Source organism: Mycteria americana, chromosome 4 (assembly GCF_035582795.1).
Source record: "Mycteria americana isolate JAX WOST 10 ecotype Jacksonville Zoo and Gardens chromosome 4, USCA_MyAme_1.0, whole genome shotgun sequence".
Lineage (NCBI taxonomy): Eukaryota > Metazoa > Chordata > Aves > Ciconiiformes > Ciconiidae > Mycteria > Mycteria americana.
Window position 1 is genome coordinate 29,923,912 of NC_134368.1, and position 24,462 is coordinate 29,948,373.

The 24,462-nt window shown below is 41.9% G+C and overlaps 1 protein-coding gene across 3 annotated transcripts in view; it reads left to right on the forward strand.

Moving 5' to 3' along the window:
* GABRB1 (gamma-aminobutyric acid type A receptor subunit beta1) overlaps positions 1–24,462 on the forward strand; it is a 135,238-nt gene that overhangs the window by 103,721 nt on the left and 7,055 nt on the right. For 2 of the 3 annotated variants that reach the window (XM_075499204.1, XM_075499203.1), the window contains 4 exons: positions 34–116; positions 21,981–22,118; positions 22,223–22,375; positions 23,724–23,968. In XM_075499204.1, coding sequence (XP_075355319.1) covers positions 34–116; positions 21,981–22,118; positions 22,223–22,375; positions 23,724–23,968 — 619 coding nt within the window. Of the gene's footprint in view, positions 1–33; positions 117–21,980; positions 22,119–22,222; positions 22,376–23,723; positions 23,975–24,462 lie in introns of all 3 variants that reach the window. The other variant, XM_075499202.1, reaches the window with a different exon arrangement.

The window sequence follows — 24,462 nt, forward strand, 5'->3', positions numbered from 1 at the left end:
AATCTCATTATTTTTTTCACCCTCTTCTTACAGGATCACAACAACAGCTGCTTGCATGATGGATCTACGCAGATATCCTCTGGATGAACAAAATTGCACACTAGAAATTGAAAGTTGTAAGTTACGGGAGGGAGAGGGTTGACCAAATGACAGCTGTGGATTGAAAGACATTCACGGGTTAGGTAAAACAGGAGCAAGTTGTTCCAATACTGTGTGTCCAGTGAGCTTGCACACTGAACATACCCAATATATTTCTATAATACATAAGCCAGAATATATTTCTATAATACATAAGCCACAATATGTTTAATTCACAATATTTGGTTGATCCAAGCTCGTAAGATGTCTTTCAAAATCTCTTGTCAAGGAAGGGAGAAGAGTATTTCTTGATGATTAGCTCAGAGGACAGCAACCGAGCACTGTCCATCTTCAGTGCCTGATCACCACAGGACCTGAATGAATTACCTCACCTCAGTGCATTCATCTCTAACATCCAGATTAACATCTGCCTCATGTGGTGGTGGGAGGATTGATCAATTACTCTTACCAAAACACTTGGAGGTTATAAAAGGAAACAACTTGATCCTTCAGCACCAAGGTTAATGAGAGCTTTGCCATTGTCTTCCATGAGCATAGGATCAAGGCGTGCAGTTGCAAATTTTTGTCATTAACATAGTTTTTATACCTTTTATGATGCTAGCCTTTGAAGAAATGCCTATCAAGGTTTTTGAAAATAAATTCTATTCTGTCGTTGGTCAAACCAGCTGCTGCCACTGGCCATAGAGCAATCTGTCTAAACAAACTAGTTAAGACTACATAGAGGGCAAGGCAAAATAATGCAGCAGTTTCCTAAGAACTTCCACTTGTCACGTTACAACTGTTGCACTGTTAGACTTAAATTATTTTTTTATTATAATAATACTTCTCTCTAAAGTATCAAGTTCTAGAAAGGATTGACAGATTTCCCCAAATCCAGTATTTTGGTTCAGCTTACTGAAGAAAAAGAACAGTTTTAGCATTTGAAATTCCATTTTGATGGATAGTTTGAAGTATTAAATAAACAGAGAAACAAGCTGATCCAGGACTAAGGGGTTTTCCTTAGTCTTCTACCAAAATCATTTCCTAATACCTATGTCATCCACAAAAGCAATGTTTTCATTGTTTGTAGCACCTCCCATTCAAGCAACTAGAAGTTATCAGAAGTCCAGTAAGTAGTTTTCATTCTGCAGAAACTCGTGATATTAGATTTTTCTCTAGACTGAAAAGGGGTTAAATGCCTAAAAACCTCACCGCATCAATTTTCAAAAGGATTCTATTAGTCTTCAGTTGTTTAGATTTGACAAATAAAAACAATTTCACAGTGCCAAAACAATGGAATATTCACATATAAAAAGTTTAATAGTGTGGTAACACAAATATAAAATAAATAAGTCTAAACCAAAGAAGACAAAATCACTTTGAGGCTTAGAAAATGTTGCTGGGAAAGATTTCAGTTTATTCTGAACTGCAGAGGTTTTCATCAGTTGAGTATATGTAAATGTAATATATCTCAACAGATCTGTGAGATGGCGATTGTCAGGCACTGAGAAAAGACTACAGTCATTCTAGAGCACTGATGAGAGACAGCATGGGCTCTCAGCCCAATGTTTATACTTGTTTATAATTTCTACTTGATGGCACCAGAAATATGCCTTATTTAAAGCACTGAAATGAGCACATACCTTCAAAATTACTCTCCATAATGAAATATTTTGGGTTTTGTAAGTACATAATCAATATCAGCCTTAATATAAATCAGTGGAGGTGCAGCTTTTCATTCAGATTTTAAATTGTTTGGTAAGCAACTTCCAATGTTTCCCCAAGAATTATTCGCTTTTGCTCCTTTTCCTGGAATGTCATTTTACAGTGATTTTAGAAATTCTCTGCCAGCTTGAGAACAACGAACCTTTTATTCCACCAGGAAAAGATTTCAATCAAGGAAACATTCACAGTAGGCTTAATGAAAATTATTTTTACTAGTGTGCATTGTCTGAACAGAACCTGCTCATTTATTTCTTTAGAGATTCAGAAAAAGGTGGGTTTTGTTTTTAAGATCTTAGTGTTTTGGCACTGCAGGCAGACATCTCGCAAAGAGAAGCAGGGAGATGGTGCTGACAGTGTTGTCAAGGTTCCCTGTGAAGCACCTCAATAACTGCAGTCCCGAGCCACCGCAATAACTTATTCTCTGTTCAACATTCAACACATACAGGGAAGTCTCTGGAAGGACATACCGGTTATGCACCATAGGAAGCCCCCCCAACAGATGCAGTAGCGTGGCAAGCTGGGCCAAGCCAACGTGCATGTAGTGAACATTGTGTTAGACCATTGTGTACTTCCCTGTACACCTGCTTTCAGTTAGCCTGTCCGTATCTACATTGCTCTGAGTTGACTGAAGCACCGCAAACCCACACCCCTGCGTACAAACACGTATACAGCCATTTTCTTCCCATTCCCAAGAAGCAGAGGCAGTAGGCTATTTTAGCTCCCCTTTCCAGTGCTGCCCATCTCCCTGCTGATCTTCCCAGGTACTTTCTGCTAGTGCAAAACTCTGTCCGAGTCGCATAATCCACCACCTTACAGGACCTGCAGAGCCGCTCATTAAGCTGCATGGTTGTCATACTCATCCTTGGGCTTTTCCATTCCCTGCGGTTTTTGGCACAAAACAGTTTTCTTGGTGTTGCTTGCTGCTGCTTGGCTCATCTTCTGGCTTAAACTTAACAGAGCATGCAATGGTTGCATTTGGAGAATGAGTAATTTCTTGATTTTCAAAATCAAGTGCATAACACATCTCTTCAGTAACTTTCCTACCTGATCAGCAGAGGAAATTAATATACATACAGTACCATAGCAATCAAAATGGGCGACTTCATACTGAAATTGCCTTCATATTGAATTCATATCTGAATTTATTTGCTGGGAGATTGTTGATTTGAAGTCTCCAGCCCAATCATGACTAAAGCTGATCAAAGTACATGAGCATTTATCAGCTAGCAGCCCAAATAAGAAAACCAGACTGACACTTGGCTGGCTTATACCTCTTTATTCACAAGCTTTCACATAAATGAAGCTTTGTAGGGATGAATGCTCAGTGAAAATGGACTTAGATACTACCACTGAGACCTCATCAAGAATCAAAATTAACATCAGATGGAATAAGCAATTAAAATGCTAACACAATCAGGGATGAGAGAATACCATGTCACCCATGTGGCCAGTCACACATCCCCAAAAGAAAATTGCTTTTCAGACCTTTTGAACACTTACTATAAATAATTCATGTCTCCAAAGATATATATGTTGATATGTTAATACTTGTTGAGCCGATCCAAAGAAATCAACAAAATCTTCACTCACAATTTGCCAACAGGTCAAAATGGGCAGAGTGCATTACTTCTCATTAATATTTAGCTCAGTTCTCCTAACAACTGAGTGATTTTCCAAAAGCACAATCATGCTTACTTGCTACCGAAAGCCCACAGACGGCAGATGTGTCAGGAGCACTGGCATCTTTGACAATCGTCCCCCTAAAATACACCTCCTAATGCACAACAGCTTTTCTCCTCTGCACGTCTAAAACTCTTGAAAGTTATTGTTCATCTACATGGCAGAAGAACACAATTCTGAAGACCAGGCTGCCTACTTCTCTCTTAGGCATTTGAGTAAAAGTAAGCCAGTTGTCCTGAGTACTCAGCACTTGGTAGCACCCATTAATCTCCTTGAAAGCTACTGGGGGGCAGAGTGGAGAGGCTGAATAAATAGGTGATAACTGTGACCGCTGCCTCTCTGTTAGTGCCACATGCATTAGGCATGTGACATTTTCTTCCGTGACAGAACCAGTTTATGAGATTCCAACCCTCAACCTCTCCTTCCAGCTCCTGCATCGCGCTTCAGCTGTTCAGCTTTCTGTTGTGCCAGTATACAAATCTTCACAGAGCTAGGATGAAAATCAAATTGTTAACATTTTCTTGGTTAAAAAAATATCCCTTTGAAAGAAAGGGATATTTCCACCCTTTCCACCTCAATTTTGAGAGAGACAGGAATTAAATAAACCCCAGGGCAGAACTGTTCCTTAAATAAAAGGGCCAGGGAAGGTGGTGCTGTAATCACTAAGCAATCCTGGAACTGCCTGTGTAACAGCACGTAGCATCTCTCACCGCTAGACAGATACTGGGCACTACGTGCACTGTCAGACCATTTTCAAAGCACTGGAAAGTGGTTTTGTTCAGTCTTATACTGTGTACAGTTATATGGTTTAACCCACGTGGCACCAGCTTCCAGAGCAGTACAGTTTGTGGAAACCATCACTGAATAATAATTGCTACTTTGAGGAGATGTGCTCTAAGTTGCCATTGCCACTGACTTTCTTCTTCTGCTACCTACCGTCTTCTTGGCTTCAGCAGGAATGTAATAACAGTAACATTGACCTTCTTTTAATCCTTTGTTTCTTAACAGCATTTTTATCCTTGGTGCTGCCAGTAATCATGCAAGCTTGATGCATGCAGAAAGAAAACAATAAATGAAACTAAACACATAGACAGCAAAAAGACCTGCATGGATGTGTAAATCTATGCAATACTAATAGTCCTAAATCTAGTAGCTCTCAGCAGCACGTAATCTGACATAGAAGTAACATGTCTGATCTTCAGCTGGTGAAAACTGGCATGGCTCCATTTTTGTTGATTAAACCACCGCAACTCACACTCACTGAGAAACCTCCCTGTCTGCTTTTTTATTAGTTGTTTCAAACATTTGTTCCAAGTGGAGGACCCTTTCCTCAGCCCCACCCTTTAAATTAGATCTGATCAGCAGAAGCTCTGTAAAGTAACTCAGAAATGAAGATAAATGTTTATGAGGAGAGTTCAGTGCCTGTAGAAGATATGCATGACAATTTGGAATTTAAGCGAAAAGACAAAGGCTGAATAATAAACCAAATCAAAGGTCTGTATGGGCATGTAAAATATCTAGCCTGCATTTAAACAGGAGCAGTTATTAAACTGATCTCCACTCTCCTGCAGATGTAAATGCATGGCTCGCGTGGAGGTGCATACCTGCAGGTGCAATCACAAGCAGTATGGACTGTGCAATAGAAACAGCAAGAAAAGCCTAACGGTTAAACCAATGCTGAGGCACTAGACCATGGCCAAGATGGATAATGTGTTCCTCACATCATTGTTAAAGTCCCCTAAATAAACCCTGAATTTTATGAGCTTTATGTTCTTCTAATCCCGTGTACAAGGACAGTAGGGCTGCCAAGTGGTTCCCTGAACAGCGTCCCTTGGAAAGCATGTCAGTTAGCAGATTTTGCACTCAGATTCACAAGCATTACTCTCTGCACCATGCTGTCCCCCTGCGCTTGAAGTCTTGTCTGCTTCCTCAATTCAGTCTCGCTTATTTACCCAGGGCCAGGCTGTGGCTGGACCGCGCATGGATGTGAGGTCAGAAAGCTGCTGCAAAGTGCCCCCTCTCCCTCCCCAGCTCCCCCTCCACATGAGAGCTCCAGGATCTCCTTCGTCCCTAAAGGCTGGCAGGAAGGTGGCATCTGATTTGGACTCTGCTCCCTGTCCCAGGGTGCTTCCCCCCCTCTAAACCGAGGAAGCTGGATACACGTTTGGCCCTCCAAAAGCTCAGTGCTCCCTAGTGCATCCACAACAGCTGCGCAGCTCTGTAGCAGTCCCAGAGCACAGCAATGCTGTAGCACATACAACCTCTCCCTCTCTTGAGTTCCCCTGTGTTTTTAAGGGACACTCACCCCTACTGCAGAAGGAGCATGCACCAGAGGAACCAGGCAGTCCCAGAGACGAATTGCTCTTAAGCTACTCAAAGAATAGATGAACATAGCAGTGTTTGTGAACAGAAAGGCAGTGAGTCATTACACCTCACAGGGATGTTGTGGAAATCAGCCAAAGACAATCCTTGAAAATCTAAAGTGCTAAGAATTGTTCCTTAATAATACTTACCAGTGAGTAATTTAAGGCACTGCAAATAGCAGCAAAACAACTGTGCTACACAGGCATGGAAAAGAGCACAAAGAATCAAACACTGCCCTATTATCAAACCTCTCCAGCAGAGCAGCCAACGCAGGGATAATACATGCTTATATTGAGCCAGCAGATTATTTTCATTTAAAAATTACATTTCCAGCTTTCCCAAAGCTATCTTACAGGACTGCAGAAGCTATGTATGCACAGCTGACAACCAGAGAAATGTATACATTTAGGAGGAGGAGAGCATTTTGGCTGCACATATTCCTTCACACAGATTTTCACAGCTTTGCTCAAGCAGTTCACCTTGTTCCAAATTCTGCAGCGGCAGATGGGGAGACCATATCAGAGGCTTTACACCTGTTTCAGTGTCTAATACCGTGATGGCCATTGGAAAATTCTGTGTATAAAATCAAGGGATTTTATAACTGGAACTGCTTCATCAGCAGAGCTGGGATCTGTAACAATCCATTTCTCACAGATTAGCATATACTGGGACAGAGAAGACTTAATACTTGGCTGGAGGTTACCCAGACTGCTTGGCACTCTGACGTGAGCTCTGATGGATGTCAGCTTGGCAATTTAAGATGTTAAATTCCCCAGCTGTTAGTTCTGCTGTACCAAGTAGCCTCTGGCAAGGGCTACAACTGCTATGGCAGTTCACAACCCAGTGCCTTGGCACAAGCCCACTGTCCCTGGCAGCAGCTGCGGCAGGCTCTGGACCAGCATGGGTGAGATGCAGACACATATCTCAGCTGATAAAGGAGCAGACAGAAGGAGGAGGCAAACAACCCGGGACAGTAGCATCAAACCGCTTCAGCTAAATCACCCAGCGCTTGTCTCTCAGAGACTTCTGACTGCACACAGCTGCCCCACTCTAGCATCCTTCATTATAAATACAAGTGCTGACCTCACCGCACCACCTAGAAGATAAGACGGGATACTGTCATTACTCTAATACTCTTTGTTGCTTTGAAGTCGCCAGTATCACAATCACGGCGTGACCTTGTGGACTAAGCTTGCTCCTGGCTTTCTCTCAGCAGAAAAAAATAATGGGCCAACAACACCACTCTGACAATAAATTAAATCCCCATTTGCGGTTTCTCTTCCAGCATCCCCCAAACTTAAGTGAAATCTGTTTCACTGTCACAGGAGAGGAAGGGCCAGGCTGCGCTCCAATTTGGCAAAGTTATTTACTTATTGGCAAGCTACTATGTGTTTTACAACAGGTCTGAGCAGATTATCAGAACTGTCCCTTTGGTCTCAAAAATCTGTGTCTCTATGACAACTATGTAATGCTGCAGCATGATTCAGGGATCGACACTGCAACACTGAACCATGCGTTAGCTTTTTCAGCAGCACTTTCAGAAACCACTTCACTTGTGTGAGTGAACTGAACAAGCCACAGAAACCTGAACAGAGCAAGTTGGGGAAAAGAGGAAGATTTGTTTAGTCAGCTACAGTACAGAAAATGGCAATTCTCTCTTGACTCCATTGTTTTTATCGCTGTCCCTGCTTCATGTAGAAATAGGCCTAACACTAAATATATGTAACTCTTTGATGAAAGCGCAACCAACTTGAAGTGATATTGCAGTGAATCAATAAAATACCCCACTTGAACCTCTACATAGTTCGTTGCCAGAAAAAACAACAACTGTGTTCATACCTAAACATTCATTATCACCTCTATTGGCAGAGTGGTCTGACAGAATGAGATTTGAACAGATTTATTACAGCTCCCTGCCTGAGACAAGACTGCATTGATCTAGGGTATGATTGCATTTGAACTACCAAGGATGTAAGAACCTACACCTCAAACAAAAAGGGCTATTTTTATTAGAGATGAAAAACCTGTCTTAAATCCAAGCTTTCCCAGACAGCTTTTCCTTTGCCTGTCTGCAGGCACCAGATATCTAGTAATTTATTCATGCCTGGCAATAAAAATTCACTAATGAATATGACTGTGCTGGTACGTGAGGCAGCAGGAGCTTTGAGCTGGATCCACTCATGTCTTTTCCCTAAAGTATCCAAAGCCACTAAAAGGGCATCTGGTCTCATCCTGCTTCTTCTCACCAAGCATATCAAATTGCTTCCACGGAAGGCATAGTTTCTCCCCTCCCAAAGAAGCTCGTTGCTCAGAGTATTCTAAAAACCAGTTGCAAGGCCCCTTCCCAGTTAAAAAAAAAAGGCTGGAAGGGCGCTCAGCTCTATGCCTTTTTTAAGATTCCATTTTTCTGATGTTTCTAATGAGGGCGGCTCGCACCCCTCACAGTTGCTTAGGTTCTGCCACATCTGTAAATGAAGAGCTTTTCTCACTCACTGCCTGTCAGACTCCCCCTGCTCCCCCATGAGACGTGCAGCCATAAACCCGTGTCCCAGCATCTGTCGCTTCCCACAGGCCCTGCAAATCCTGGGCGGGGGGGGAAACTCATTTTCTCCACTTTGACTTGTCTCTGGCTATTACAGTGTAGCGGTGGGAATAAGAGTTCTCTTCTGCTTCTGGCCAATTCCTTTAACTGCTCTAAAATACATACTCAGCCCTAAATTTCTTTCCAACTCGGTGAGAGAGAGAGGCATCTGTTCCAAAACTCAGATCACTCAAACAGTGGGATCTTTCTGAGATTAACTATCTGAAAGCAAAAGGCAGAAGAGTTCCTGCCTGCCCATCTTGACTTAATCTGCCAGCTAGAAGTGATATGAGGTTCTTAGCATTTCATCCAGTTCACAGCATTCACAATTCACCAGTGTGCAGGCGGGTCTCCATCCATGCCGCCTTCTGTACGCCCATTGCTGCCTGCTCTATGACATGCACAAAATGCCTTATTTCACAAGGGTTTTGCAATGGATCAAACGCCATATTCAAGCAACTAGCTCCCACAAACCCTAGCACAAGAATAGTTAACACCAGAAAAACGGAAAAGCACACTTTATCACAGCACACTCATAAAACAAGCAAGACAGTACCATAGGAAACATCCCAGCAAGAGCAGGCATGGAGATCAGCACACATGTTGCTGGTGTCATCCCATATACTGCTCATTGGGACGGCAAAGTGGCTACTCTCTGGGCAACACATTTTGCAATTTGAAACACCCTTTAATCGTTTCTAAAGACATTCAGATAATACACCCTAGGTCACTCCGCATACCCTATGCAAAATACACATCACTGCAAATTCACTCTCAGAAGGATCACCCATGGAGACTCTGCACGCACACAGCAATCTGTAGATCCCCATTAACTTCTGACATAGCTGAAATGCCATCCTTCTGAGCTGCAGAGAACATGCTGGCAGCAAAACAGGAGTGGTTTTAAAGTTACAGCATGAGCATCCACAGCAGCAGATTTAAACATCACGGGGACAGGAAGACTAGCACAGAGCTGTAGAGCTGAGCAAATTGTTTTTCAGACACTCTGAGAGGCAGATTCACAAATAGCTTGTTGATATTGAAACTGAGAAATCAGCCAAATAGGATGTTTCGGTTTTTTCACATCACAATTTAAAATGTATTTTTGGCTCAGTTTAAGTCATTCCTTACCGCTCATCTTTTAAGCCAGTCACTAAGCTAAAATAATTCATTCTTCACAGTACACTAGTGTTAAGCCACAATGACTGCTCTGTTTCCACACTTTGGAAAGATTTCTTTCCCCAGAGGACTATAAGCCAGTTATTTTACTTTCACAACATATTTTTACACTGCACACAAATTTAGAAGTTACTCAGATGCTGATAGTATAGTCTATATGACTTTCCCTTTTTATTTTCAAGAAGATGGATAACTTGTCTCTACGGATATGGATGCATAGATTTTAATAGCAAATACTTGACACTCAACGATTTCAGTGCATGAGCACATGAAATTAGCCACGTCACCTATCTGGTATATCTTAAGCACTTTTCTGTTGCACAAAGAGGAATGCAGAGTTATTCTCACGACTGGTCTTCTCATTTTAGTGGCGTCTCAGTAGCGTCACAGGTACAGATACAGGGCCCAGGCTGTCCCCTGGTGACCGCAGGGGACAGGAAAGCTGAGGCCGCGTCACTTCCCAACGCAGCCTCACCAGGCCCCCGTCTTCAGCCTCTGGCAGCCCCCAGGCCAGGGGAACAGCAAAAGGAAAAGCTGGGCTTGCTTTTCAAAAGTAAGAGTTCATTTAGAGGAGGGGCTGATTTCTCTGGAAACAGCTGTGCTCTTAAAGGACTCTGTATTTCTGCAGTCAGAGCAGCAGGAAAAATAATCTCTACACCTGGTCATATCACATTTTTGGAAGAGTGGGCATATTGTGCTTTGAGATAATGCAGTTGTCCTGGGATGTTACAGCCATAAGTACAGTTTATGTATTTACTTGTCTTCTGCCAAGGTGTGAATTGCCATATAAAACAAACAAAACCCAGAACAAATTGGAAGATTCTGGTAGTCATGGATTTGCTTCAATTTATGAGAATGAAGCCTTGCCCCAAATGCATCTGGGTTTACAGATGTCATAAATTTTGAGAAATTCTCTGTTCAGTGCCTATCCACTCTGTGTCTTGATCTATACCTATGGCTCCTTGACACTGCAATAATACAAATAGACAAAACACAATGCCTCAAGTCTCAATGTGGAAAGACGGCTTACCTGACCTGGGACAGCATTAACATGAAGTAGTTTTATTAATTGGGCAGCATACTCATACACGAGTCCTCCAGCCCTTAGGAATCTACTCTGCAGAACTGATAACAGAATTGAATCCTTCAGATAAAATTCCTAATGCTTCCTCCAGTATCTTTCTGCTACCACTTCTAACAGCTTTATTTATTTATTCATCTTCCTCATAAACTTAAAGCAACAAACATTAAGTGCAAGAGCAGACTGTACAAAGAAACATCAGTCGTTATGAGCAAACCACAGTGTGTGGAAAACTTCAAGAAGAAAACATTGAGCATTTCAGTTGTCTTTGAAGAGTTAATTGATACTGATATGATTTTTCACTGAATTTATCTTTTGCGGTGATTGGCAGCCCTTAATTCATTGGGCTCCCATCGAAATAGCAGCACCAAGTTTCCCAGACTGCCAACCCAGATCTCCCTGGCCATGCAGGAACCATCTGTGCAGAGAGGTGCACGTTTGCCTCCCTCGGTCTTTCAAATACCTGTTACCAAATACCTGGAGTGCAAGCCTGGTTTGTACAAGGGACAACTGTCCATCAGCATGTAGATGGAAACCGAATTAGACAACGATTCATTTCACACGAGACACTGGACACCAGGATCAGGGCTGCGTAGCCATAGTGCTGATGGCCAGGGAAAATGGAAATGCTGCGTAGTAACTCAAAGTACAGATCTGAGCTAATGAAGCAGCACCTAAAGGTTGGTAGATTGCTATCCAGTATATCTCTTCCTGCTGGTGAGGTGCAATTTTGGCTAATACCCTCAATGACTTACTTTTAACTCAGAATACATGGCTAATCTCCTCAACAGTGTATCTCCATTCTCATTCATTTATATTCTGTAAGTGCCTATGAACACTAAATTACCTACGAAGAGTTCTTCCTGAGAAAACACACGGTTATTTAACATATTACCATTTCTAATCCAAACCACACAGAGCATGACTGCCTTATTTGAATTCACGTTTAGGGTCAAAGCAACAGAACCCGTAATTCAAATATTTCACACACTTACTGTGGGCAGGAATTTGTATCAACAAGATAGGGCACACAGAAAATTATTCAGCATCCTTTGATTGTAAGACCTTGGACCTTCTCTCTCTATGGAGTGCCTGCCCCTCCATTAAGACCTCGTATTAGTCCACTAATGAGTGCGTGCCGCATGTCTGCCTCCACACAAAACTGCAGATACTAAGCAGACTTTGTACACCAACCACCTAAAAACCCTGTTCCTTGACTTTAGACTATGCTTTTAGCCACAGAAATCCCCTATTCATTCTTTAGTGCTTAAGGAAAAATGGCAACCGTAGCAGTATCACGGACAGCTTGGTGTCCAAGAAGCCATTCATCTCCTCGGTCAGGACTGTACTCCGCTCCTGAACCCAGCCTGTTCATTGCCCAAGGGAACATGCAACTTGCCAATTCTGATTTTCAGCCCAGGCTGTACAGTCATACCAGAGTAGTAAGGCCTAACATTTCTTTACATACCCCTGTCTTTGGCTTATCATTGATTTGCCAGGGTGAAATTAATAACACAACATGTTGGTAAAGTATGCTATATTCCTTCTATACTTCCCCTTTATGCACTTCAGGTCTCCCTACAGAATGGAGAGGGATTGATTTTGTACAGTGTTAAAGCCTATGGATGAAAAGTGGTGGATATTTTCTTAGTAGTAACAGAATTTTGGTATTTTCTACTGTAGTTTTGCTATTTTGTTCCTAATCATTGCTAGCACAAATTCAGTCTCAGCAACACAAGCAGCCCAAAAAATGCTGGTAGCTTGCACTGCTTAGCCCAGCTGTGAACTGCAGTGTCATGGTGTTAAAATGATGCTGGCTTATCTCAGTGCCTTAGCAGGGGGAAATTTTCTCAGGAGAAGCCAATGCCATCCCAGCTTTGTAAGCAATGGGAGTCATTTCTGTAGAACCAAGAGCAGAATTCAGTCTGAAGCTCCTTTTTTTTCCTGTTACAGCTATAAATCTATTACCAAGTACAGATCTGAATGTATTTTTCTCTAAGTTTTGGTCCTTTGTAGGACTTTCTTGCTCCTATTTCTTGGCAGTACAGAATTAGTATTTACCTATGGTTACAGAAGTAAAGCAGATCAGTGACAAAGTTTTAAAACAACAGTCAAATCTGCATTTTCTTTCATGGTCTTGTAACAATGTCATAAAGAACAACATCGTATTTTTCAGGCAAGGCTTTTTCCCCAGTGAAGTATATCGATTCAGTAATGTGTAACTATTGTGGCAAAACATGCATGCAGAAAAAGTGTAATACCTGCACAATACATGTGCATTGTAAAACGTATTTTCTAAAAAGAGTCAATATTTAATTTTCAAAAGTCAAAATAGTTGGTATTTTTATTTGAAATTAATTTTGTTTAGAAAAGTACTTTTTCCACTCAATTATTCTTAATTTTCTCTGAACGAAAATTTTCACGTAGCTCAGTATAACTTTAAAACGTTCTACAATTGTTCATGAATTGAAAATTCAGCTACTTACATAGTCAGAAGAGCGAGTGAGACCACCATGAAAACTTCATTCTCATTGTTTATCTAAAAAGCCTGCGTACAGTGGCCTCGTACTTGCCGCCATATTTATCCCTCTGAAAAATGTACGCACCTGAATTAAGTCATTAAATTTTTAAAAGGGTTTTCACCATCTCAGACAGGGGAACACAATATTGCATAGAAATATAAGGTGTGCTTGCGTAAGCCGTGCTGGCATAAGCAAGAAACACATCTCCTGCTTCATCTGCAGTCTGAGTCCTGTTGAAAACAGAGACCCCACTGCCTTAAACAAAAGCAGGTTTAGGCTTGACACGCTGGAGCACAAACCAGATGGACCTGGATTTCAAATGCCTTTTTCACCGAGTACAACAGCTGTATCTAAAATTGGGGGAGTCTGCCTGGCAACCAAATGAGAGCACTTAGAAGTAGATCTTAATTAGTCAAATGAAATAAGTGCTCAAGGGCAAGATGTGTTTACCATACAAGCAGACAAAACTATGTACCATGCAATATTGACTGAACTAAATTAACTGAATGCTAAGCAGCTGGACCTCTGTTGCTACTGTTTACATAATGTGCTTATAAATAGTGTTGTTCTCTTTTTAACTTTGTAAAGCAACTCAAGTCAGAAAAAACTTCCAGGATTATGGCTCAGACTGGGATAGCCATGTGTTGTACAGCAGCTCCAGATGAGAAAGAAAGAGGAGGAAACTGAGGGGTGAAAAGAGTGATTTGCATCCGACTTATAAACTCTACATAAAACATGCTCCTGACAGCACTGCAAGCAAGTTACCTTAGTCTGGTTCCTATGAAGGTGTGGAAGTCCTTTGAGTTAGCAAAAGAGGTGAGGGACAGCAACACTGGGCTTCCAGAAGAGGTCAGGTCTCTCTCGGCACGCCGAGGTCTCTCACCCCGAGTCAGGCACTCGCAGCCTGTGCTGCCAGGATTGGAGTAGAAACAACTTGTGGTCTGCATTTTGCTGCTCCTGAAAATGGATTTTTTTCCCTCCTCATCAAGGGAAAAAGGCATCTGGGAACGAAAGCAAGAGAAGATGACTGGGATTTCTGACACTTGCTGCTGGAAAGAAACAAGCCCTCTCTTCCCAGCTCCAAACTCTCAAGGACAGTCTGGTACCAGCAGCAAGTGAACTGGATGCAAGGCAAGGAACCTGTTGGGGTTAATCTCCTCATGCACAGCCTCTGCCCTGATCGCTGTTGACTAGCCTTTAGACAAGAACACGATGGTGTGACTTCAGAACTTTGCTGGTTTCAACCCCACAGGAGAAGAGGAGTCAGGCAAAGAAGCGAGAAATGTGGAAGCAGTTGAACAAACAGACCCTCAGCAGTTGTAACTACCAAAGTAACTAAAAGTACCATTTTAAAACATCATGCTTCAGAGCCACTCAAACTAGATTATGAGATGAGAAACTAGCTAAAGGTCTGTGGAAACTAATGTATGATGGCTGTACTTATCAGGGCTGATTTGTTAATAGCAGTTGTGCATCTGTACACGTTACATGTACAATTACACAAGTATCTAGTCTGCACGAGAAGGCACCAGTCAGGAGCACACACTGCACACTTGCTTTGTTAAAAAAGTTAAAAAAGCAATATCATTGCTACTGATTTTGAGACAACAGGTCATCAAAATGTCTCAAGTCCAAAGTTAAATCACTGGCACTGCTCGCTCATCTTTTGCATATAAGAGACCTCTAAGTTTTCAGTGACATTTTGGCCACTGAGTTACTATGGGCAGGTTGCTTATTACTAGGCAAAATGCATGGGCATGAACAAGGTTTTCTAATCGCAATTTAATTTACATGAATTACACAAAGATGTGTAGAGTCAGAGACTCTCAACATCAGGCTAAAAATCATCACTCCAGTGACGAAGTAAAAATATGAGTTGTAAAGGTGAAAGACATGAGACGGGCAAATCTGGCTGCAGTGGAACATGTCAGACCCTTACCTGCTGTACTGTCTCAAATCGAACGTCTGTGTCGCCCATCATCTTGTCTCTTGGCCACTTGACAGTGGCCAGCAGCACACATCTATGAAGCTAGAACAGAGCATAGGATATACATGCTGATATTTCCCCAGTAAACTCCTCCAGTAAGTGTTCTGCACTTTGGTACCTCAAGTCAGAAGTCGTATCATTGTGTTTAATAACCTGGATAGATTTTTATTCTGTATATGTATGATAGCTTTCAGAACAAAGCAGAAGCTTCTGACACTTGCGTCACTTTGTGCAATGAGTTCTGCAGGTTATCTGTACGTTGTATTTCCCTTTATTTCTTTCAAACTACCCACTAGACATACGATTTGTTGCTTTCTTGGTCTGGAAGTGTGAGGGATTGTGAATAATCATGTCCTGTTCAAGCTTACCATGCTAACTTAGGATCTGATAGACTTTTGGCATAACATTCCCTCAGCCCCCTTACCTCCAGGCTGAAGAATCGTAACTCAGTCAGTCCTTCTTTCAATGGAAGCAAGCCTGTTCTTAATCATCTCAGTGGCCCTTCTTTGTAGCCAACTTGGTACAGTTATTTTTGAGAAAGAAAGAAAACTGCATATGATAGTCCAGATATAACACAACCTGAATTGGAAAGCATATGAAAATGCAAACAAAGAATTTTGCATTTGCTCTCCTTTCCTTTCCTAATAATTCCCTCATTTGTTTTTTTATACGTAATGAGAATGAAACTCTTACTAGTGAACAGGAAAAAAATAAAAATACCAGTATGCCTTATAAGAGGTGCTCTTGCACATGAAAGCCATACTAGATAAAACATATTAATGTGTATTTCTGATTGTGCACTGCATTATATTTCTTTTAGGCTCAGTAGGTCCTTTGACATCACTGGCATAATCCAGTAGGAGGAGACAAATAAACCGGTAAGGCATTTTCGGTACAAGTCTGACTACTTAACCAGAAGCCTTCAATGTTTCCATCTATTGAGACTACAGTGATACTGAGAAATCCTGCTGTGTTAGCCATTAAAGAGATAGTAAGCAAAACCAAACAATTCCTCTCCCAAAGGACGTTCAACCTTGTATCAAGTCTCACTGGCAAACGTGATTTAAAAAGTTAGAGGGGCAAAAAATGATAACAAGTAACAATGAACCAATATTAAAGGTGTTTGCACAGTAACGCAAGGTTATAATTCACTCTCCGAACTAGATTAGGATGTTGCAAGAGTGACTTTATGCCGTAATAACATTTATTTTCTGCTTCTAATGGATAGGAAGTGATGCCTCCAACTGGGATGGAACAGATTGCCCCATATGTTAAATTTATTTTTATTTGAGAAACCTTCTTAAATAACTGACAATTTGTAGTACTCCAGCAGTCTAAGCAAGTTTTCATTTGGGTCAGTATTGTTTAGGCTAAATTCTGACTCATATCCCCAGTTACAGTCTGCCATCTGCCTATAGAAAGTATTTCTCAGTGAAAAAAAAAAGTCACTTACAGATAAAAACACCCACTCTAATTCAGGTGGCAGGGAGCCTTTTCAAGCAATTCTATCAACCTTAATGTTAACTAGTGACATTGCTTTCCAAAACACATCTTCAGATCTGCGGTGCCCTGTTCACATGTTGGGTTTAAGCTGAAATAGCGCAATAAATTTACCATTGTATGGACCACCTCAGTGGTGTGCAGAAGAAATGCTTTATCTTCTTGTTTGAATACAGTCATAGGAATAATAACTATGTGAAACAAGAAAAATTATACTGTAAGAATACATTCAGCAATGAAGACTAAGTTGTTAGGAAAGGGACGATCCAATACTGGTGGAAGAAGGTTGGGTTCCAGCCTCATGTCCTTACACAAGGCCAAATCATCTGCGGCACACGGAGTGGAAATATTTTTTTGAAATGCCCTTTTTAGACTCAGATCCCTAAGGCAGGGACCCTGTTGCTGGGTGTTTTGGAGCTGCCTACCCTGGAGAATCAGAAGGAAAAAGGGGGTCCATTTGGACATCTCTGTGGAACTGGTAATAATAGTAGAACCATGACATTATTTGTTACGTTAATGTAATATAAATCTTTATTTATCCCAGAGGTATTTGAAATGGTAAGGGCTGTGGTGGAAAATAAAACGCCTGGTGCCATTAACATCTAATACATTGTTAACCTCCGCTATATCACAATGTCAGTAACGTTTCTAAAATATTTTTGTCTGTGAGCAGCAAGATTTATACATAACCTATTTCTTTCCGTGCTTGAATCTAGTTACTTTTTAGATCTGTGGTACTTCTACATAAGTGTTCTCACTTAAACTCTCAGCTGGTGGTCTAGAAGCAAAAAAAAAAAGTGTTGGCACATCAAGGACTGTATTATCATTTCTAAACATTATTTTCTAGGAAGCAGAAGTTTTATATCTGGAGCTGGGCAATTAAACATATTTTAATGGTTTTGAAGCTGGAAAAGAATCTAGCAAGCAAACAAAGGCTTAAATAGATCAAATAATTTTCATGGGAGCTTTATTAATAGAAAAAAAATCTTAGCAATCACTTATTATTTAGGTCAACAAAAGCACACACAGAAATCCTGGGGAATTTGTTTGATTAAGTGGGCTAGACGGCTAGTGATGTCAGCCCAGAAATCAAGCCACGTTTGCTCCAGAGGTATTGAGTAAACCTGTTCAAAACCCAACGCATCCTCTGGATGAAGTCCAGCCATTAAACACAGTGGCTGACATCGGGCACACCACCATGCCGAAACCCGGCTCTCCCCTAAGGCGTGCTCATCGCTGTCCTGGCCAAATTCGGCAACTGGCGTAACCCCTTCGGGACCGCACGTTTCGGGCCCGGCGAGCCAGGCCGCCCCGGGCCGAGGCCCGAAGGAGGGCGGCGGGCAGCGGCGGCGGCGGGGGGCGGCAGCGCTGCGGCCCGGCCGCCCTGGAGCGCGGGCGCCCCCCCGTGGCCGCTCGGCGGCGCTGCGCCGCGCCGCGGCGGGCGGGGCCCGGCGGGGCCGGGGGAGCCAAGGCACGGGCGGCGCCCAGCGGAGACGCCGATTCCGATTTGTCGGGAACGGGCGTAGCTGAATTAGATTCCCTCGTGTCATTAAATGGGTTAAACGTGCTTCGTGTCGTGGTCTTAGACATTCGGGGAAATAATTCCAGACTTCTGCAGCTACAGCTGCAACCGCTCTTGACAGCTATTATGAACGTAATTGAAACCGTTCAGGTTCCCATACTTGGCTTCTGTGGAATTTGTGTTCAGACGTCACTGCCCGGTTGTACGTACTGCTCTCTCCGTCACAAAAGCAGAGGCATCCCTTTAAAGCAGTGACACGGATATGTATGCAGAGGGAAAAGGATCACACGGGAAAAAAGCTGCCGAGGGAATACCTGGGCAGTGCAGATAAGTTCAGTGAACAAATCAGCATGTTAGAGCTGACCACTGCACAGGCTAGACCCACTTTTTCTATCATTGAAATAGCTTTTCTTCCATTGTAAATGTTAAAGGCATATGCTGCCAGAAATGAGGCTTTATCATTGCCTGCTAGCCAGAACCTAGTGCTGCTCCACACTGAATGTTTCTTAATTGACATCACGGTGGCTCCTCACTTGAAGGCACTACCCGCTTCAAAAAGGAGCGATCCGTCCTCTGCTAACTCTGTTCAGAGCTGAGATCAGTTCCAGCCTTTAAACCGCAGCCAACTGTGTTCCTCTCGAGTTTGCTAGTTTGGAAAGCAAAAAGCAACGTCAACGCTTGTGGAACATGAGGACCTCCAAGCCCTGCATCTGTGAGTCATCGCCAGCCATGAAAGCAACGCCTCTCACACACCTAGAACAATGTGCGAAGCACGTAATGAAGGGCATCACACAACAAAACTCATATCACATCAGGGAATGGACTGCCTGGGGAGACTTTACACCTTGTTAGTGTCTAGCAGAGTTATTACAATGACTGTCAAGGAAATCGTGATTGTGCTGAGGCTCTCTCTATACAAAACCACAGGAAGATGTTCCTGCTCACTCACTCTTCTAAAAAGAAAGAGAGCTAACAAACATGAATGCTCCTGATTGAAAAACATCCCTATCCCTGTCTCATAATTTCCCTCAGCTTTAACTGGAGTAAATTCAAGGAACAAATCAGCATATTAGAAACAGTGGTAGCTCACACTAGATCCATTTTTTGTAGTATTTGGAAGTTTTTTTTAAGTTTGTAAAGGTTAAAGACATTGCTTGCCAGCAGTGATGGCTTCTCATCAGCTGAAATCTTCCATGCAAGGTCCTTGCTTTTGGTGAATTGACTTTATAACCTTATAGTTCTACTTTTCATTTAGTAGCCAAAGTCACAGAAACCCTTCCAGGACTAGTGACAAGCACATTTGCCTCAGTTACAAAACTCCCATAATCTGTTTTTCCCAAGGTCCAACATCACCACACACTGTACCAATAACACGGTGCAATCCTTCTGTAGGAAGGTGTGCCTGGTTTTGTTTGGAAATCTGCCCTGTGATATCCCAGGTGTTTATAGGGTACCATTTTGGTTTTAACAACTAAATCTACAATAATTCACCTTTAGGGAAGGGAATTTTATCTTCAGTAAGGTGCCCAAACTATTCCCTCTTTTGTCAAGAAGGCAGAGAAACTGCAGAGAGGCTGGCAGAGGCTGCTTAAGGAGACAGCAAATAAAGTCAGGACTTGCTGAGCACTGGAGACAGTTCCTCTCTCTGCCCTGGATCCCAGTGTGCACCAGCCAAGGAAGCGGCACAATTGAACCAAAACTGGAGGGAGGGGTGTGAAAAGGGTGATGGTACAGAACAGAAGAATCAGGTCCACCATTTTCTTCCAAACCCTGAAGCAGAATCCAGGATTCTCACATCTAACCCTTCACCTGTGACTTTGCAGCAAGTACCTGTGCAACATCTAGGTAGTGCTGCACCTTCTTTCTAATTTTAGCCCCTAAAGACAAAGAAATAGCTATGAGCGTTACTTCATGTAGAGGATGTTTGTGTGGTACCAAGTCTACACATAATCAATACCCTTTCAGTATGAGATGACAGTTTACCATTTCCTCTGTTTTGCTCCATCCTTTTTAAAAAGGGAAAACATTCAAGAGAGATTTTTTGTAATACAGATTTGCAAGAAAATGAAGTTAACACCTCCCTGACAATCTTAGTCTTGGCCTTTTAAACAGACTTAGCAGTCTTCATTCCCTCCTTCAATCATTCTGTATTACACCCTACATGTGGTTCATGTTGGGCCCGTGGTTTGTGTGCAATGCCTTTAAAGCAGCTACTGAAGTCCCACTATCAAGCAGCTGCCTTGACCTTTTGCAATGAAAAGCTCTTGGCTTCTGCCTGGAAGACATGAAAAACAGCCATGCAGAGAGCCCTGTGTGACAACCCTGGGGTGATTCATTTAAAAAAAATTAGCATAAGTAATGAAAAGCACAGAAGTTTTAAGCAAACAGCAGCAATCCATATTGCACAGGTTAGTACAGTTTCAGGACAATTCAGATAGTTAGCAAACCATGGCACCAAGCAGTTCACAAATAAGATATGTGAACACTTAACCTTGTTCAGCCCATCACTGTATGTTTGCATCAAAGGTATCTGTTCAATAACTGCAGCCTTCCTAAGCAGTCCCTTGAGCCCGGCAGCAAGTTGTGAGAGCTTCTCTGATTGTCACCAGGGAAACTACGGACCTGTTCTGCATGTGGTCAGCCTTCCAGACATGAGGCTATTACCAGGCACTATCATAGGAAAAGACATCTCAAGACTCATTTCCCTAGCTAGAGATTGCATTACTGGTGCATATGAAAGGATAAGTTCCTAACTCTGTAGAGGCTTCTGATGCTACGGTTGATTCAGCTGGCAAAACTACTGTCAAGTTTTCTAAAGCTTTGAGTTCAAACACGTGTTTTTATTTGATCTGTGTTATATGATTTAAACCTGATTAAATCTAACACCTGAAGGAAAAGTCTAAAAATAGATGAGATGTTGTTCTCTCCTTTGGTAGATATCTGGAGAAAGTAGTAAAATGCAATAAATTGGAAACAGTTTAAATGTTAGTTCAAAAATGTCATCAGTTGTGCGATTTTTTTGAAACTCAGTCACTTTTGAGTTTAATCAAAATGTTTTTGAAAAATGGTAACAATAATGTTAACATTCCTGGTGGTAGAATGGCAAATTAATTTTTAATTAAATGATAAATAATCAACATTGCTGTTAAAAGGAAAGAGAAGAAACGTGCTAGTTTTGAAGTCGATAGGAAATAGTTCTGTGATAACAGAAGATTGAAGATGGCATAGTCTAATTAAAATATAAAATGCTGCATGAATATCAAAGGATACCTACAGCTCTGACAGACATTGTCAGGTAATAGTACAGGCACCTGAATTCTTATAGAATCATCTTTGCCTCCATTGGCTCCAAACTCTGTATTTTGTCACAGCCTGCATAGGAAATCAAATGCAAAGCTGGGAACTGAACCTGGTTTTACTGTCAGAGCTCCTCCTAGAGAGTTTAAAAGTTTCACTGATGTTATATCATTCTGTTGGTAAACTAAGCAACTCAAGCCTGAACGGAAAGTAGTATTAGAGCTAGCTAAAAATTGATCTTTAATCTTAAACTCTGTCCTTGTTTTCTGCCTTCTTCCTTTCCACACCTAGAAGCTTCCCCTGGGCACAGAGGAGGCTACGTGGCTTCCGTGTAACAGAAATGTCACACAACAGAAGGCTGAATTCCTGATTAACAGCAGCTTCTTCCACTTTAACCGCAACTATTTAAGCCAAGTAATAAAACAAAAAGAAAAATCAATAATCAAATTGTGCTTCTGTTTCAGATGGATACACTACTGATGATATTGAATTTTACTGGAATGGAGGAGAGTCAGCAGTAACGGGAGTTAGTAACATCGAGCTCCCACAATTTTCTATCGTTGATTACAAGATGGTATCAAAGAGAGTGGAATTTACAACAGGTAAGCACCGGCTAGTTAAAAAGCTCCCCCCTCTTCCCCAACCCAGAAATATCAGTGTCTAACTTTTGTTAGGCATTAGTCATTATATGACTTCTTTCTTTCAGGAGCATATCCTCGATTATCACTTAGCTTCCGGCTTAAAAGAAATATTGGATACTTCATTTTGCAAACCTATATGCCTTCCACACTGATCACAATTCTGTCATGGGTATCTTTTTGGATCAATTATGATGCCTCTGCAGCCAGAGTTGCTCTAGGTAACTTCTTTTCAAAATCACTGAACTACATAGATACTTGTTGCCTTTGAATACAGTAGCACCACATCCGTACGGCTGATTGCAGCAGCATTAATTGTGATCTTACACATTCAGCGTAGGGTCTTCATTGTCAGGAAGGCAGGCAGGTGTCGTCTTGCCTACATCTGAAGTTCTTGCTCTGCAGTTAGGTTGGGGTCCTGACTGACTTCTAGTTGCCATAATGGTCTTTGGATCAGACCGAAAGTATCTGGCTTCCAAACTGAAGCGTAAAGGTCTAATGCAGGTATCTAAGGGTATCTACGCTGTGCTGCATCAACATTTCATTGATGTTAAAAAGCGTCCTCTCACATCAGATGTGTGGCTGGAATGAATACACAAGACCCTACTGACAGCAGTGGAGATATACCAGCTTACACCAAATAAGCCTGTTTTACCGACATAGTTGGTTATTTCCTGTACCATGTTCCTTCCTACAACTTTCCACAAGAACCAAGATCTTCTGCCACCATCTGTGCTTTAAGGCAGATATGCTTTTCAAATGCTAATGCCAGAAAGCCATTTTGTCCCACCTCTGTTTTGTCCCACCTCTCTAAATTCAACTCATTACATCTGTGCCTAGAGCTATTATCTGGATGCATTAATGACCTGTGATTAAAGCAGACTAAAAAATAATTTCATCCAACTAAAACAAAACACATACACAAAACAAAAAAAAAAAAAAGAAAGAATCATGCAGTGATGGATAACACAATGAGATGGAAATGCTTTATTTGCAAGCACCCCTTTAACAGGAAAAGCTGTTTTGGTACAAGCATGTATATCACTTTCTTTTCATCAAAGACCATCACTTTATCATAAAGCTTGCCTTTCTCCTCTCTATCCTCTGTTTTCAGTCAAAAGCTAGATACTTATTCCAGTTCCCCAGAGCAATGCAAACCACCCTATGGGGTCAAGCGGGGCTACTGCTGTAAATGAAGTGAGAAGCATTTCCTCGCATAGAAAGAACAGTGATCAACTCTGCTATCCAGGGCAGCTAACACCACGTTCCCTAGCAGAGTTATTGTAAAAATTAAGGCAAGATGCACCAAGATAGGCTGGGCTTTTGAAGGCTATTTTGTTCACCCTCCATTGCATGGACAGCCAGAGAAGGTGCTCTCAGCAGGCCTGCAAGGATATCTTCCTTTCCAGTCCTGCCAAATGCATTCCCTTGGCTGTCAAGAATCTGATCACGTAATTAAGCTATCTGCACAAGAAGTGCACGGTAGCTGGGCAATGCTGCCATTATGCCTTTCACGCTCAAATCTCCTTCCCTGTCTTGTTAGTCAACGTCTTTTTCTTCCTTTTGCAGGAATCACAACTGTGCTGACCATGACCACCATCAGCACCCACCTCAGGGAGACCTTGCCAAAGATTCCCTATGTCAAGGCAATAGATATTTACCTGATGGGATGCTTTGTGTTTGTGTTCCTGGCCTTGCTGGAATACGCCTTTGTAAACTACATATTCTTTGGGAAAGGACCCCAACGTCAAAAAAAGGCAGCAGGCAGGGCAGGGCATGCTACGGGCGAGAAGAGCAGACCGGAAACAAATAGAGTCCAGGTAAAATGTTCAAGCTAACTTTTCAAACATTATTTCTGCTCTGACAATGTTGGTGTATATGATGATAGAGATAAATGCAGTTTGAACACGTATGCAAAAGCATGTAAGATCATCTAGAGAAAAATCGTGTTTTAAGGAGATCACAGCAACATACGGTTTGTTCCGTCTTCAACTGAAAACAGAGTAAGGAACTACGGAAAATGCAAATGAATATTCAGAACAAGCGTTTCTTTGCAGCACAGAAGAAATACAAGGGGTACAAGGAAGTTAAATATTTACCATTTCAACTGTGTATTTCTGTGGTATAGAAGAAATGTTTGTTACATAGTTCCTTTTTACACACAGAAACTTCACCAAGAATAGAAAGCAAAGACAAGACACTGTTGCTTCAGTGAGTCTTGAATGAAGCGCACACCACTGAGCTTCCAGGAATGCAAGAAGGATGCTGCTAGGTTATAAAAGCTTTCGCAGATGTCAGGATTTTTCCC